This window comes from Lampetra planeri, chromosome 1 (genome assembly GCF_965212315.1).
Source record: "Lampetra planeri chromosome 1, kcLamPlan1.2.h2, whole genome shotgun sequence".
Lineage (NCBI taxonomy): Eukaryota > Metazoa > Chordata > Hyperoartia > Petromyzontiformes > Petromyzontidae > Lampetra > Lampetra planeri.
In genome coordinates, this window is record NC_136107.1 from 19,269,703 (window position 1) to 19,287,018 (window position 17,316).

At 56.3% G+C, this 17,316-nt stretch overlaps 1 protein-coding gene across 2 annotated transcripts in view; it reads right to left on the reverse strand.

Annotated features, from left to right (window-relative positions):
- LOC144719686 (uncharacterized) overlaps nucleotides 1-17,316 on the reverse strand; it is a 38,566-nt gene that overhangs the window by 2,141 nt on the left and 19,109 nt on the right. Inside the window, exons 8-16 of one of the 2 annotated variants that reach the window (XM_078595823.1) lie at nucleotides 16,207-16,347; nucleotides 15,276-15,386; nucleotides 14,175-14,307; nucleotides 13,740-13,832; nucleotides 13,097-13,146; nucleotides 11,408-11,582; nucleotides 10,265-10,440; nucleotides 9,513-9,608; nucleotides 205-347 (exon numbers count right to left, since the gene is read on the reverse strand). In XM_078595823.1, the coding sequence (XP_078451949.1) occupies nucleotides 205-347; nucleotides 9,513-9,608; nucleotides 10,265-10,440; nucleotides 11,408-11,582; nucleotides 13,097-13,146; nucleotides 13,740-13,832; nucleotides 14,175-14,307; nucleotides 15,276-15,386; nucleotides 16,207-16,347 (1,118 nt within the window). Of the gene's footprint in view, nucleotides 1-204; nucleotides 348-7,442; nucleotides 8,055-9,512; nucleotides 9,609-10,264; nucleotides 10,441-11,407; nucleotides 11,583-13,096; nucleotides 13,147-13,739; nucleotides 13,833-14,174; nucleotides 14,308-15,275; nucleotides 15,387-16,206; nucleotides 16,348-17,316 lie in introns of those variants that run through there. The other variant, XM_078595816.1, reaches the window with a different exon arrangement.

Consider the following 17,316-nt stretch of genomic DNA (forward strand, 5'->3'; position numbering starts at 1 on the left):
ATGACGTCTCGTGATTACTAAAACGTCACGTGATTACTATAACGTCACGTGATTACTATGACGTCTCGTGATTACTAAAACGTCACGTGATTACTTTAACGCTGCGTGATTACTATAATATCATGACATTACTATAACAACATTGTGAGATTGCGACGTGCCAGGGAAAGACGCGCATGCGAGGGGGTCAGGAGTGCGACGTACCCCACACGTGTCGGAGCCGCCCTCGGCAAAGCCGGCGCACACCATGTTGTCCGAGATGTCGAAGCGGTTGCGCCAGTCATCCTGGCACTTGGTGTGGGACACGAGCGGCACTCCTGCCTCCTGCAGCACATCCGCTAGCTCTCCTGCCATCATGAGACACACGTCAATCACGTGACGCACGTCATCGCGTGACACACGTCATCGCGATACACATGTCATCGCGAGACACACGTCATCGCGTGACACACGTCATCGCGTGACACACGTCATCGCCATACACACGTCATCACGAGACACACGTCATCACGAGACACATGCCACCAATCTAAGGTTGCCACCTCCCGAGGTGAAAAATGATCCTGGACAGATCTTTCCTCTCTCGTCTCCTTCCATGTCCCCTCCTCTTGTCCTCTTCATTCTCTGTCTCTCTCTGTCCGTTCTCCCCCCTGTGCACAATCCCATGTTCAGTCCTTCTACCCTCCTTGGACCCTTCCACTGGAAACACGTTCCTTCGGAGTGGGCAGGTAGGAACTTGGTTGGACAGCGCATTCGTGCGATCCGTGTTGGATACCGTAGTCGTGTTGGAAGTTGTAGCTGTTACTATTGCATCAGATGATGATTGTTGATTTATTGGTGTAGGTCTTTAAGTTAATGTAGCTGTTGCAGCAGGTCACGCCTGTGCTGTGACGCCGCCTCCTGCGTGTACCACGCGCGCCAATCCACCTGACCTGGTCCTTGAACCGCCACGATGTTGTCGTAATGGCGCACCAAGTGCATGATGTTGAGCAGGGCGTAGACGCCGCAGTTGTAGCCGTTCGGTTGTTGCGGCACAAGCACCGTGGCGATTACCACGGTGGTGATCGCCACCGGCGTGCTCACCGATTCGGCGCGCACGACCCGGTCCACCACCGTGCTGGCGAAGGCCGCGATGTTTTTGGCGTTGCGCGACTGCCCGCACGCAGCCATTGAGTCTAACAGCATGGCAGTCGACCTTGGTGGGCACGTGGCGTTGACGATGACCAAGATCTGCCAGTGCGACTGGTCGTGGATCGGTATGATCCACACCAGCCTGGAAGACACGCCATCGAAGACGCAATTCAAGTCGTCGAGATGGCCCGCCAAGAACTTTGTGTACAGGAACATGTTGAACAGGTGGACGTATGCCGCTCGCGGCAGGCAGTAGAACTGCCCTAACAGGTTGATGATGGTGTCGTTCAACCACTGGCCAGGTTGTAAGCAGCGGAAGTCGTTCGGGAACAGCCTTCCGTACCCCGGAACGAAGACAACGTGTTCGACCAAGACAGGGGGCGGACAACGTGGAGTGACGCCGGGCGGAGGCGGGCTTGGTCGCCGCTTCACCGCCACAGCAGACTCTTGCGGCGTCGGAGCTGGCTCCTCTGGCCGCGACCGTTTTCCGCGCAGGATGAGCAGATCGGGCGGAGGCGGGCTTAGTTTGGACCTCCGCCGCTTCACTGCCACAGCAGACTCTTGCGGCGTTGGCTCCTCCGGCCGCGACCGTTTCCCGCGCGGGACGAGTGGATTGCGAGCCTGTGGTCCCGCACGTGGTTGCCACATGCCGTTTTTGCCAATGTCCATTCGCCATTTCGTCGAATGTATATTTGGTCGCAATGTCTTGAGGTGCGCCTTCCGGAACGAGAGCGCCAAAGGAAAACAACGGAATTGACACGCCTGCCGTACGCGGCTGAACATCACATACAGCAACTCGAATGACAGATTCGGGCTGGCGTGACTTGGCTCCAGCAGGGCGATGATGTACGCGAACGTCGCGCCCTGGCATTTCCATGTGGTGATTGCAAATGACAGATCGACCGCGTGCATCTCGTAAGCGACCGTGACCTTGCCGATCCGGATCGTCTTCGGCTTGCGTTTGATCAGTCCGATCGGGATGTGGACCGCGTCGACACCACCGTCAGCATCGCGCGGGGCGACGTTGAGATGACGCGGCCATGCGGTCACATCGACCCCATGCACGGAGACAATGATATGGTCAGGCGGCATCGGCACGTCAATGACATGGCGGACGCCATCGTCGCCGCTGTCGCTTTGAGCACGTATGGCGGCGATGGTGGCGCGGCGTTCGTCCGCATTGTCCCACGCGACGGATACCAGCGTGCAGGGCGTGCCATTCGCGACATTGTAGACGACCTTGCCATTGCCATTGTCGAGGATCTGGGCAGGGCAGCCAGCGACGAAGTACCCGAACAGCTCGGGATTGTCTTTCTCCTGGTAGAGCAGTGACTGCTGCGAGACAGGAACGTCGCACTTCAGGCGCCGACGCCACCGCAGAACGTGTCGACCCGTGGCGACGACGACGTGTACAGCACGTGCAGCATTGATGACGGTGATTGCTTGTCGTCAGGCACGTGGATTCCGTGAGCCAGGCCGGATCTGCGGCGATCTCGGTCTTGGTAATCGGTGCCGTCAGGCCATCGATTATGTCGTCGGTGATGGGGTGGAAGGCGCAGTCGGCATCCGTCCAGCGGGTCCCCGTCGGGTAACGCCGCGGTAGCGCCCGCATCCCCTGGAGGCGCCGGCAATGATCCGGACAGCCAGCGGCCCGGAGCTGCTCAGTCATCTCGAATACATGGAATCGCTCGAATAGGGAGCGCGCCATCAGGTCTTCCGACGACACGGCGCCGTACATGACGTGATATAAATCGCAGCTGCATGTAACCGGCAGCTGTATGAAGTCGCCCACCAGAAGGATGGAGATGCCCCCGAAAACCACGCGCGGATTGTACATTGAGTGCAGGCGCTGGTCCAACAGTACGAGGAAGGCAGCCGGCAGCATGCTGACCTCGTCGATGATGACGAGGCGCAAACTGTCGCCGCCGATGACGTTGAAAATCAAGTCCACCAGCTGGCCGGCGTTCAGGTCCTTGACGAACGATTTCCACATGGCAGCAAAAGTTGCCCCGGGGGCAGCGGGCAGGCGCCGACGCCGGTGTAGCAGCAGCAGGCCGTTGTGCCGCCACGTGAGGCGATTTCATCGGCGGTTTTGTGGATGCAGACGCTTTTCCCGACGCTACCACCGCCGTGCATCATGAGCAACTTCTGTCCGGGTACGTCGACGATTTCCGATGCGACACAGTACTGGCCATCGGTCAGAAAGCACGGCCCGATTTTGACCATGGCCTCGTCATGGAACATCGGATCTACAGGGCCGCCGTTTCTTCCACGGCCACTGACGGCGCCAACATCACCGTGATCGGTTTGGTGTGGTTCGAGGGCATGGATCTGTTTGCGCATGTCGCTCAGCGACAGTCGGACGTCATTAGCGGCCCCCTCGCCGTGCAGCAAATCGTAGTTGTCGGGCGGGGCGTACACCGGCACCAACGGCGCCGGTCCGTGGCTAGCTGCGAGTTGGTGGGCACTCACGAGAACGGCATCATTGAAGAGCTCATCGCACGAAGCCGTCAGCTCCACATGGGACGCTCGTCGCTGAACATCGGGGCTGGCTGCTGCTGCGGTTAGCTCGTACATCTCCGACAGGCAGAGACGACCCGCGTGCTCGGCATCCCCGTCCCCATTGGCGTTGTCAGGTCGCAGGCCAGGGCCCCTGGACTTGCCAATGCGGACGGTGGCCCAGTAGTCGGTATTGCGCTGCCTCCAGAGACTGGTGATCAGCTCGTTGCGACTGCTCCGATGCCGCTTCGACATCAGGTGGTAAAGAGATCGGAAGCGCTGTCGATTGACGACGGACTCCGAGCGCCGATCCCATGCATGAATCATCTCGGCGAGACCGTCGCCGTTGCGGGCGAACCGTGGCTCGTCGGCACTCTGCCATGGTACGAGCAGATCCAGGACGTATTTGGCAAACGGTTCGAGATCGCGCTTCCATGCAGAGACTCGAGCAGGATCGTCAGGTTTGTTTCCCGGAAACGACGGCGGCAGTCGGCCGGCGAGAACATCGGTATGCATCTTGAGGCGAATGACCGCGTTATACTCAGCGAACAGAGGATGTTTGGGCCCCAGATCAAACACGTGCCGACCAGGTCGACCCGCCCCGGCAGGCTGAGCCGCAGCAAGGCGCTGCTTGTTAGGGACCAGCTCAACGATGCTCTCGAGCACCGAGTATTCGGCAAAGTGAATCCCGCAGTTGTCATACGATTCGGCGACATGAAGACGACTTTGCCGGACGGCAGCTTGTACGCCGTCGCGCCGCTGACGCTGCCATCGCCCTTATCGTCAGGATCGACAGCGAACACCAGGGCGTCCAGGGCCTCGTCGACGAACTGGTCGTCATCGACAGGCGGGTCAACGTCAGGCGCCGGAGGATCGTCGTTTTCGCCGTCCTTGTCGATGGCGCGATCCAATTGCCGATCGACGTAGGCGACAGCTGCGTGTGGAAGACATACCGGAATGTTTCCGTCTGGACTTCTGACGTGGCGCCCAGCAGGGCATGTACCATCAAGTGGTGGGCGCCGGTGAACGCGTTGACCGTCTGCGACGCCAAGTGCTTCCCCGTGCGGTGTGCCATGCCTGTGTCGTCGGCCACGCTTGGGTGTTGCGCAATGTCGTCCAGGGCGGACAGGAGCACAGCAGCGGCCTGGTGCAAAGGAGCGCCCTCTTTCGTCATATACGCCGCCTCGTACTCCTCGACGGCTTCGCCGGCATCCTGACCGCTAATGACGGACGAGTTGTTGTGGCAACCGACCAGATTGGTCGTGATCAGGTTCGATTCTACAAGCATCGCATCGGTCGCAGGGCACCGCATTTCCCATACGATCGGGCCAACAGGATGCGGGCGGATGAGCTGGCCGCCCAACGGGTCGTACGGGCCGTCAATCATGTCCAGCGTTGCTTGATCGACGGGCAGGCCGACCAGAATGGCACGCTGATTGTCCTTGTGCTCCGGGCGCTTGTGCATAGCGATCATGAGAGGGCAGGTATGCTCCTCATGAACACCACGTGGCATGCACAAGCGGCACATATACAGGCCCTTCGGTGGCTTTTCTCAGGAAAATACATGTTTGTGGTGCTGCGACAGGGCGGACTTGCGTTGCCCCACGGCGACGAACTCGCCGTAGTGGGCCATCGCATCTGGCACATTCAGGTCGGCAGCGCGCGGGCGCGCGACGTTGCTGTCTTGCGCGACAATCCCGTCGCACCACTCGCGCACAGCAGGAGCCAGGTGTGTACAAGCCGTACTGTCGAGAATGTTGCCGATGGCGATCTGAACGTCGGTTGGCGCGGCAGCCAACCGAGTCAGTAGCGATGGCGTCAGGACCGAGCTGTATGTATTCAGATGCCAATGCAGCCGTCCGCCCTTCTGCGGCTCAATCACGCCGCTGACGGCGGCAATATTGAGATACGCGCCGCGCTCCCGCTGCAAGTAGTCATGCGAGACGCGAGTATGCGCAGCCATCGGACACCGTACGACATCATCGAGCAGGATGCGCATGTGGTTGGCGAAAGACATTGCGGCCAGAGCAGGATGGGGACGCGTCACCGCCATCCTCGCGCCGGCGTTGGAAACGAAATCGTCGGGCAGGTCGGCGCGCGTGAAACCTGTCCGCTGCAGTGGGCAGTTGACGTTGTTCCATTGGCGAGTATCGCGCATGATGGCCAGGCGCAGGACGGATAAGTCCTCAAACTCGGGCGGTGACCCCGTCAGAAAATGACTCCCGATCCCGTACCTGAGACGCATCGCAGCCAGTTTGGGGCGCGTGGCCTCGCGCTCAAACGGGCTAAACGGGACAGTCGATCTGACCATAGACATGATGCGGCACAGCTTGGCGTTCAGCTTCTTGGCCTCATCTGACAGCGGGTTGTCGTGCGCCCAGAGCAGGCGTTGTCGGAACGCCGACGAATTGGCCAGCTCGCCGAGTTTCTGAAGTTGCGAAGCCCGTTTGGCGCCTATGCGCGCCGTCTGCCGGACGCATGTATGCCGCTGCAGCTAATTGAATGCGGTCGCAATGAAGAGCGGGTCCTCGAACCGGCCATCGTAGTAGAGAAAGAGGTGGCGCAGGAACTTTTTGTTGAGAGAGCCCTTGGGCAATCCCTTGCCCAGAAGGAACAAAGACGCGAAAACCACCGACATGAGGACGTCGTTCTCGTCCCACTCGACGATTGGGTCTTCGCCGCGTGAAACCACCGCGATAGGAGGGGGAACACGATCTCCGGCATTCTTGTCATCGGGGTGAATTATGTAGTTCAGCGCCTGCAGCGCCAGGTTGACGCCGCCACTGAGGAGAGATTGTTTGAGCAAGACCGCCGCGTGAACAAGGTCACAGCCCGTGTTGCTGGCCGGCGACTCTGGCATGTCGTTGTTGACATCGTCATCGTCGACGTGCACATTCATTGCAGCGATGTCAACATCGTCATTGCAGATGGCGTCGTTCTCGATGGCGGCACCCTCCTCATCCAGGCGTCGGCGCATTTCGGAGAAATTGTCGATGGTAATGCCGTCGAATCGCGGATGTTTGACCCCGGTCCAGAACTCGAGCCACTGGTACGCTCCGGTGACGTCGATGTTGTACATGTCGCGGAAACGAGCCTGCGCCTTCTGCCAGGCGTCGCGCGGCCCGAAAAAGGTCACCTGCGGGCGTTGCACCGGGGAAACCCGGAGCAGCACGTTGGCCACCTCGACAGGACCGTCTTGCATGAAACAAATGGCGTTTCCCGTTGAGTGGCTGGCCCTTATCAAGATGTCAATATTGAAGGCTCGGGCGGGTAAAATCGCGTTGAGCGTCGTGCTGTTCACTTTGGGCAGCGACCCCCGCCGACCATAGTCGTGCCCGTTGTAGAGGCTGAAGTCGTGATCGGCCGGATTTTTCGCACAGGTCGAGCACAGGACGACGTTGTTGATGTCGGGCACGAGATCCGGATTGAGATGGTACCGGACGTCGTTCACGCGCAGCACGGAGACGTGCCGTTCAACGAGATGCTCCGGCAGGGTGCACTGCGACTTGCTCATTGGTGAACACAATGGGAAGCTGTTCGACGGGGCCGGCGTCGACGATGGTCTTATTGGCCTCAAAGAGAAACTCATTGCCCGACGCGCACGCCACGATGCGCCCCGTGCCGGGGTCACGGGCAGCCGCACTGCGCTGACAGTGCACAGCGTCGTCGTGGCCTACCGCGACGCCAATGGCTCGCAGGATCCGCTTGCAGACCGCGGGTCCATTAGGCCCATGCAGGCTCTCATCATTGAAAACAAAGGCATCGGGATGGTTTGCGCACAGGTGGAAATACAGCAGCGCCAGACGCGGATCCTTCGCGAAATTTTGCGACTTCGCCAGGAACCTGACGGTCTCCTCACTAGGGTCCTGCTCAGCGAGAGCGGTCTCGGCCAGAGACGCGAGCATGGCGTCCTCAGTATCGACGCTGACGCGTCGTTTCTCGGCCTTCGCGACGCGCGCGCGCTCCAGTCGGGCAGCACGCTTTTCGGGCGTCTGGGGCGCGGCACGTCGGGCAGCCAACGCGACGCACGCGCGCTACAGTCGGGCAGCACGCTCTTTGGGCGTCTGGGGCGCGGCACGTCGGGCAGCCATCGAGACGCACGCGCGCTCCAGTCGGGCAGCACGCTCTTCGGGCGTCTGGGGCGCGGCACGTCGGGCAGTCAACGAGACGCGCGCGCGCTCCAGTCGGGCAGCACGCTCTTCGGGCGTCTGGGGCGCGGCACGTCGGGCAGCCAACGAGACGCGCGCGCGCTCCAGTCGGGCAACACGCTCTTCGGGCGTCTGGGGCGCGGCACGTCGGGCAGCCATCGAGACACGCGCGCGCTCCAGTCGGGCAGCACCCTCTTCGGGCGTCTGGGGCGCGGCACGTCGGGCAGCCATCGAGACGCGCGCGCGCTCCAGTCGGGCAGCATGCTCTTCGGGCGTCTGTAAAAATGCGTGCCATGCGCCAAGCAGTTTGATCAAGTACTCAAAAATTAGAAGATTATAGATTCCATGACTTAGGAATCAATACAATATTCCAAAAGCAAACGGTACAAATCGATAATAAAAGTGCAGGAGATACAAAACACTGAGTACGCTTCGCCAGTACTCTAACTTACAATACGATATTATATGTGCATCGGCAGCTTATTCTGCGTCAAGAGATACGAGAAAAAAGCTTATCAATATACTGTACTCATGGTGTTTTTAGTGATAAAGCAAATATCTGTGGAGTCACGTATCGCCTTGAAGACTCTTAATAGAAGACTCTTAATATTTACGTTGAAGCCTATTCGCCATTGTTTGAAGCACCATCGGTGGGGGAGGGAGAGAGCACAGAGGTGGTGGGGTGGGAATGACTGGCACCAAGATGGCCTCGAGTGGCATGGGAGAGTTAACGCAGTGAATAAGATGCACGACAGACAGACAGACAAATAATCCCTGGTGGACAGTGTGGAACCTGTTGTTCCTACCTGTATGTATAAAAAATAACTTGACTTTAGGTAGCCAGGCAGACAGCCCCCTTAACTATCGCCCCCCCCCCCCTCCCTTACGGTATGAAAGAAGTTCGAACATAGATACATACATAAAAGTATAGGTTGCATACATTGAAAATAATATATTCTTACGTGCACAGCTCAATGTATGTGTAGTGAGTCACTTCTGAGACACTATTTTAGGAGGCAACAACGTTTTTCTACAATATATATCTTACACACTGTTCACACACGGGATAACTAATTACGGGTCAGAGCAGCCAATATGCTGTCTGACCCACGACGCCGGAGACGGAGACGAAGACAAAAATGTAGCACCTCGGATTCCATTCCACCTGTAGACAGCCCTGATTCAGCCTCGGGGCTTCCCTTTTATGCCCTTCAGCGTGGCCTGGCTCCACCCTCGGCCACACCCCCTTCTAGAACCTTCCAGGAGGTCCTGGGACGACCTCCACGTGCCACCTGCCCGGCTCCGCCCTTAATCACGCCCCTTCCTGGAACCCTCCAGAAGGTCCTGGGTCATGCTCCCCGTGTCCCCTTGGTGACCTTTGCCCTACATCCTTAACCCCCATCACGTGCTTCGTCAGCCGGCCGGGGTGACGTGTCCCCACATGCCCGTCTCCGCCAGCAGCCAGCACCACGCCCCCTAGCGACCCATTGCATGGTATTACATGCTGTGCTGGCTGCTACACCCATATTTCCTTATTCTATTGTACCCAGCGCTACGCGCCGTAGTGATCCATTCTATGTCACTACATATATATCGTGAGCGAATGGATTTTAATCAGTGTATCGTGATGCACATTCCTAGCCATCACTGTCAATTTTTTTATAACTTTCCTTCTCTACAAAGCCACGTTCCACCGGCCAACAGAATTCGGTCCTGCTGTTTCACGCGACGCACCTGCGTTATTGATGAGTCCCCACCCAGCGACGTAGCAGAGCGTCCCTGGAAAAAACTGCTCTCTTCCTTCGGGCAAGCACACCGGCTGGATTTCATCTGGGGACACGGAAACAAGGGCATCCTCGAGGCTTTCGGACAAGGCCGGCGCAAGGGTATGTGTGCTGAACTTCTTTTGCATCATACATAGCCAAACGTGCTATCGCTGGGGTTGGGCCCAACACCAACAAATTCCCCTTTGGCCCACACAAGATTCATCCTCCTTAGTGAGTGCATTGCTATAATACGAGCTTTACGGGCCGCCCGAGTCAGCCTGTTACAGGACGAACGCAGTTAACAAAAACGTTCCTTTCCCCACACCTCCAATTAGCAAGGTTGGCTACGTACGGTGCGAGAGAAGTTCAACGAAAAGTAACATAAATACATAACGTTGGCATGTGGTCAGGAACCAATACTTGTCAACCCCTTATCAGTGCCTAACTTATTAGAGACCAGTTCAGACCCTATTGGTCACCCCGTGCCCTTATAAATCTTAACGTTCATCCTACCAAGTCCCATCACAAGGAAGAAACACAAACACATAGACAAAAACATGTATTTTACCCTATTAAAACGGCCGTATGCAGTATGGACCTGAAAACTCAATTTCCCTGTACAATAATGCAGGGTAATACCGTATGGCTTGACATGGTATGGGTAAACCTTGGACCAAAGTTGGGGATAGTCGACGTTCTATGTTTGCTGAGGCAACTGACCAGTGTAGTTGACCGGCGAGGCGAGGCGTAGGAGGGCGATGTCGTTGTCTTTGCTGTAGTGGTTGTAGTCGCGGTGCCCGTGAACCTGGGCCACGAGCCGCTGCTCCACCGCACTGGACGAGAAGTTGAGCTGGGAGCGCAGGCCGAATGCAGCCGTCAAGTCCACCGCCTCGTGCCTGCCACGAGCACACAGCAAAGACAAAGATTCCCCCCGTATAGCCTTGATGAACTGTTGGGGTAAGTGCTGTTATCGAGCAGCACCTCTGAAGGCCGGCACGGTACACGAGGGGATGGGTGGCCAGCACCACCCCCGACTGCCTTGTCTCCCCAGTAACGATGGTACGCACCGCACCAGGTTCTCATTTGAGGCTGAGTCGAACTAGGGGAGGCCCAGGACCTGTTCAGATAATCGTTGTCACTGGTGTTGGCTGTGAGCGGGAATCGAACTTGGGTCGCCTAACGCTCCCTACACAGCACAGCACACAACACATAGACAAAGGTACCCCGTATAGCCTTAAGAGATTGTTGGGGCAAGTGCTGTTAGCTGAAGGCCGGCACGGCACACGCTGGGTTGGCCACGACGGGCCGCCTTTGTCTCTCCAGTGCTGTTGTTTTATACACCGTACCAGCCAGGTACTTATTTAAGGCTGAGTAGACCTAGGGGAGACCCAGGACCAGTTAAATTATGCACCGTTATTGGTAGTGAGCGGGAATCGAACTTAGGGGACTGTGTTTTTTTGTAGCGAAGTGTGATAAATCACTCCATTACCGCTCCCCACTATACAACACAGCATACACCACAGGACATGACACAATATAATCGCTAAACAGCATACAACAGATAGAACACTACGCACACAAATACAACACGGCACATAACTCACAAAGTATAATGAGCAGCACACAACACCCTACATATAACACACACACAGGAGGCCTTCATCCAGCAATGGTTGTAAACCTCACCAGTAGGTTACAGAATTAATCAAAGTCTCTTTACAGAGCATCCAACCAATCGTTGGCTGGTGTCGCAGTGACAGCGAGGGAAGATAAGCGGGATGTTCAGAGGGCAGCGTGGACAGCCGGGGGCTCTCTGGGCAGCGTGGCGAGCTGTCGCCCCCTCCCCCCCCCCCTGAGACGCACCCCCTGACGCAGTGCGCGGCGGTGAGGAGCCAGTCTCTGGACAACAGCGATGCCCCGCACAGGTGCTGCCCCTTGGAGCGCAGGTCCACCATCCACGGCCACGCGCCAGGCGCCGCGTCGCTCCCCTGCACCACGCGGCTCTCCGGCACGAGCCGCCGCCGCCTCCTCCCGCACGCTAAAACCACGGGACAAAAACAAAGATCCTCCTCCGTGTAGCCTTTCAACAAACTGTTGGGGCAAGTGCCGTGAGCGAGTAGCAACCTATTAGGGCCGCCACGGCGCACAAGGGGAGGCCCTAGGACCGGTTCAGATAACCGTCACTGGTGTTGGCCGTGAGCGGGATTCGAACTCGGGTCACCTGGTTAGTAGCGCAGTGCGAACTCGACACACACAGACAAAGATCCGCCGTGTAGTCGACACGGGCTGCAATTGGAGCAAATGGTGTTTGCGAGCAACCTTTCGAGGCCGACACGGCACACGAGGGTGGTGGCGCGGCCAGCACCATGGCCCGGCTGCCGTCACTTACACACCGCAGTCGACTTAGGGGAGGCCTGGGACCGGTTCAGGTCATCGCCAATGATCTTAGCCGAGGGCGGAAATCGAACGTGGACTACCGGGTTCGTAGCGCAGTGCACTGCTACAACCAATGCACTACCGCCTCCCCACACGGGACACTAAGGAACGCACATGCGTACGCTCGAGGAGAATGCGACACTTACATCATTGTCACGCCAGCACAGTGAGGGTCGCACCGTTACGTGAGTGATGTGGAACCCTTTACACGAACTCATGGGTGGCAGCGCTGTGACACGAGAATGTGATCGCTCGTATGCCAACGCACAGCCGGGTGAAAGTGTACTACAAGCGTGCATGCTCCATTCCACTGGCTCACAATCCAATCCCAGATCAATTTCAAGATCATCCTCACCATCTTCAAGATCCGCTAATGACTCGCCCCTGCCTGCCTCTCCCGTCGCATCTCACTCTGCTCCCCTCCACGCACTCTCCGCTAAAGCAACCGAGGCTTTCTCTCGAAGCCTCAAGTCAACCTTTGCTCAGCGGGAGGTCACTGTTTCTCCTCTGCTGCCACAGAGGCGTAGCTAGGGGGGGCAGGGGGGTACATATGTCCCCGGGCGCCAAGGTAAAGGGGCGCCAAAATGAGGCTTACAACGTTACATTATAACTTATTGCGGCGGGCGCGGCAGCCTGAAACTACTGCACAAATCTACACCTCAACCTAAAAGTCTATATATCCCACCACACACAGCCTACATGTCATGTAATTACATTTTGGTATGTGATTAAACGGGGGGGGGGGCGCCAATTTTATAGTTCGTCCCCGGGCGCAAAATATCCTAGCTACGCCACTGTGCTGCCAACACGCTCTGGAACTCCCTTCCCCCAGCCATCCGTGCTGTCGATTTCCCTGCACCTGTTCAAGTCCAGGCTCAAGACCTTCTCCTCTGCGTATGACTAGCTTTTACTCTTCATTAAGTAAATGAAATACACCTCCATATCCCCAAGATGCCCGTGCCCCCACTGTATTCCGTACTGCACCTTGAGAGGTGGTCGTATTTAATCCTGCGTGAGTGCGAAACGTATGGTTGACTCGCACTCATGAACGTGGGGGAGGAGGTGGCATAGTGGCACATGCGTGCATTCGCGAGCAACACGGCAACCTCCGCTGACCTTTAGGGATGCAGTTCACGTACAGCACACGGCCGGCGTCACAGCTTTCACTGCCGGCAGAAAGGAAAACGACGGTGTTTGGTCAAAGTATACATTTTCAGTAACCGCCAAAGAGTCTTGGCCGCTCCACCAGACTTGGGCACCCTGCCCAGAGTCTGCAGGGATGGCTCATGGGCGGTAAGGATATGGGGGCAGGATGTTCCAGGAATATCTCGGCAGGAATGCTGTTTTTTTGCGCTGTGGCTATGCATGATGACGACGATGATTATTCTGAGTTTTGTGAGGGTAATGATTAACTCAGCCCATACATTCAGTGATAATATATACAGTGAAGAAAAGTGGTCTTGGGCAGGACACCGCTAGAAGGGACGCTGGCCTATTGGGTCAAGAGTAATAACGGAGTATCAGCCAAGGAATGGAACGTGTCCGAGAGGATCGTGAGAGATGGGGGCGCTTCGGGACGTCCTTCATTCAGCAGTGAATCGACCATGGCTGATGATGATTATGAAATGTATACGGTACTGCCAGCTCGCACATGCTCACACAGATTTTGTGTGCGAGTGTGTGACCACGTATGATGAGACTGGCAATGGGCTCTATGCCCCCCTGCCAGGTGGGAGGTAGCGGGTTCGGCACGGCACACCTGATCACTGCACCCACGCTGCTGCTGTTGATGAAGAGGGAGACGTAGGGGCCATAGCCCGCGGCGGCCACCAACGCACTGCCGTTCAATCCCCTGCGGCAACGGCAACACATCGAGAACGCTCAGCAACTCTGGGTGACAATGAATATAAACAGACCTTCGCTCTGTCTCCGCGTATAAATACAATATGTTGTAGTCATTGGCCTATTGCAATTGTAGACCAATACTATCCAGCGGCGTGTTCCATAGAGCAAACCTACAGACCAGCTCTGACCCTCAGCTGAATCACGCTTGTTAAACAAATGTTGACGTCTTGCTCGCGGTTATCCGTCTAGAAATCTAACGGTCCGGCGACTAAAACAGCATTTTTTTAATATGTGGAGATTCAAAGCGGATTACATTTTTTTATTTGACTTGTGAAATGTAAGCGCTCACGGGTATCCGGTGGAGAGACAGGTGTTTCTGGCCAGCTCCTCCCAGCTGTCGTTGGCGCACAGGCCGCGCCACCGCCCGTGTACGAAGAGCTGCACCACGCCGCTCGCCACCACCGTGCCGTTCACTAGCCGCGCTGCAAGGGGACGCCAGCGCGTTAGGCTCTCGTGCGTCACTCGACGGAGATGACGCGTGGAGGATCGCGGCTGGCACGTGCCGCTGCCAGCAGGGTGCATGCTGGCACTCGGGCAGTGTTCTTCACTAATTTTCAGAGGTGGGGGGTGGGCACTTTCGCCGATAAGAAATTATCAGTGTGTGGTGACATTTGAAACCAATGGGGGTATGACAGCAGCACGATGATGATGGGGGGGGGGGGGGTATTTTTATATTTGCGTATTGTCGGGGGCCGCATGTCAGGGGCCGCACTAAAGGCTACCAGGTGGTTGTCAGTGGCCCATGGGCTTGCAATAAAGAACACTTCACTCGGGCGAGGGGTGTGCAGCCTTTTTCGAGCACAGGCCACATTGAGGGTCACGTGGAAACCTAGCGAACGTGACGTCACATTAACGAGAGTGACGGTCACGTTGTAATTCATGTATCTGTTAACACACGTCCCTAGCCTGGTCACGGCAAAGAGTCGGCTGAATTGTTTAACCAAATTGGCACAAAGCTCGTCACACACCACCATCAACCCAAACAAAGCATCGGCAACCATTTAAATTCATATCGGGTCTAAACGCAATCGCATCTCAAGACGCTTTAGCAAAATGGGGAAACAAAAACAAAGTTAGGGTAGAAAGAGGGTGGGGTGAAGGTGGTGAGGGCAGGGAAACACGTGAGAGTGAAGAGAGAGAGCAACACTGCAGCACAACCATGGACAAAGCTAACGGTGACCCAGTGCCAACAACAACTAGCACCACGGACAGCCAGGGCAGCACCAGCTAAGCCTAAGCCTTGCTCCGAGGGGCTGGGACCTCTGACGCAGGTAGACTGGCAGCAGATGTCAGAAATGTGTTGGCGCTCGCTCCCAGCGTTTGTTGCAGATTCCCGAGGGCCTGCGCCAAGGCTGGTGGCCACACAGCAGGTGGGGACAGCGGCGCTCACCACAGTGCTTCTCGTCGGACGTGTCCGTGCAGTCGGGCCGTCCGTCGCACACCGCCGAGCTCGGCACGCACTGGTAGTTGTCGCACTGGAACTCGTCGCTCCCGCAGAGCGCTGGGAAAACACGGCCATAGCCACTGTTAGCAGCAGAGGTGGGACAAAGTCATTGTTATGCAAGTCCAAGTCGAGTCGCAAGTCATCAAATTCATGACTCGAGTCTGACTCGAGTCCAAGTCACATGACTCGAGTCCACATCTCATAGGTGGGACAAAGTCATTGTTATGCAAGTCCAAGTCGAGTCGCAAGTCATCAAATTCATGACTCGAGTCTGACTCGAGTCCAAGTCACATGACTCGAGTCCACACCTCTGGTTAGCAGCATCACCACTGTTAGCACCACCATCACCACCACTGTTAGTAACAACCAACCACTGTTAGCACCACCCCACCGTTAGCACCATCACCAATGTTACCACCACCACTGTTAGCACCACGACCACCACCACTATTACCACCACCACTGTTAGTACCATCACCACCCCTGTTAGCACCACCACCTCTGTTAGCAGCATCACCACTATTAGTACCACCACCATCAACCACTGTTAGCACCGCCACCACTGTTAGAAAAGGTATGTTTAACATTTTTCGCACCGTAAGTAGCCAACCATGCTCATCGAAGGTGCGGGGGAAGGATAACACAAGGGTTGGGTAGTTAGTTAGGGTTAGAAGGGCTAGCGATTGGTTGGTTATTATCCCCTGTCCTCAAAACTCCTTGCCCTCATCCCCATCCCCCGCATCCTCCACTCGCCGTCACGAAGTGTGGTCTTCTGAGGTTATGGTTACTTTCATCTCGAGTGTTCACAGTCGAGCTTGGCGGGGAAGCAAAAAACACTCAAGTGTCGTTGGGTGCAGGGGGTGGTGGAGGTGCGTACGGGGCATGCCGAGTCGGAAGCCGGTGGTGAAGTTTGCAAGGAAGCCCTTGCAGTTAGTGACAAAGTCACTTCTGAAGCGCACCGTCATCACGCTGCCCGTCGAGAACAGATCGCGCCCAGGTCCACTGCCTGAAAACATCCCTGCACGGACAGATGCACGCCCACATACAAAGACAAATATCCCCCGTAAAGCCTTGACAGACTGTTGAGGCAAGTGCTGTTCGCGAGCACTTATGAAGGCTGGCACGGCACACGAGGGGGCGGGTGGCAAGCATTACACACGGTGATATTTACACACCGCACTAGGTACTTATTTGAGACTGAGTCGTCCTAGGGCAGGCCCACGACCGGTTCAGAGAATCGTCACTGGTGTTGGATGTAAGCGGGAATCGAACTCGGGCGGCAGGGTTCATAGCACCGCTACACTACTGCTCCCCATACAAGTGTAGTGCAGTAGAATCACGCGGAGACGAATACTATAAGAGCTGTTGCCGTTTATTAAAACACTGTCACACTCGACATCCTACACTCACACCAGTGTAAATGCATACTCTTAGGTTTTTTTCGGTAAAGTCACGTAGGTAAAAATAAATAATAATAAAAATATAAAAAATAATACATCCTTCTGTTCTATCATTTTTTCTATTGTTTTTATTTTTACGTACGTGACTTTACCGAAAAAACCTAAGAGTATGAATCCTTGCAGTCACGAAAGCTTCAAATCTAGTGTAGATGCCCTCTATCTCGGTCATTTACCCCGGACACTGAATACTATTTGGGTCCTACCCTCGGCTACCCTTTGGGCTCTCTCACTCGTCTGCCTGAAGCGGGGGTTCAGCCAACACCGCTCCGTGACGAGGAGAGAGACTCTCTTCTGCCGATCCTTACCCTGGCTCCCCACGACGACCACGCCTCCGTCACAGGGTCCCCCTTAAGAACTCCTTGGGCGGCTCCGCCCCCCAGCTCGGCTCCACCCATGTTCCTGAAAGTGCTCTCCGAAATCCCCTTACGTAACGTCATCCTTGACTCTCAACCTGCTCGCAACTCCTTCTGTTCGCCCCCTCATTGGTTACTCACAATGCTCCTCTACTCAAGTGTAGTGACTGACTC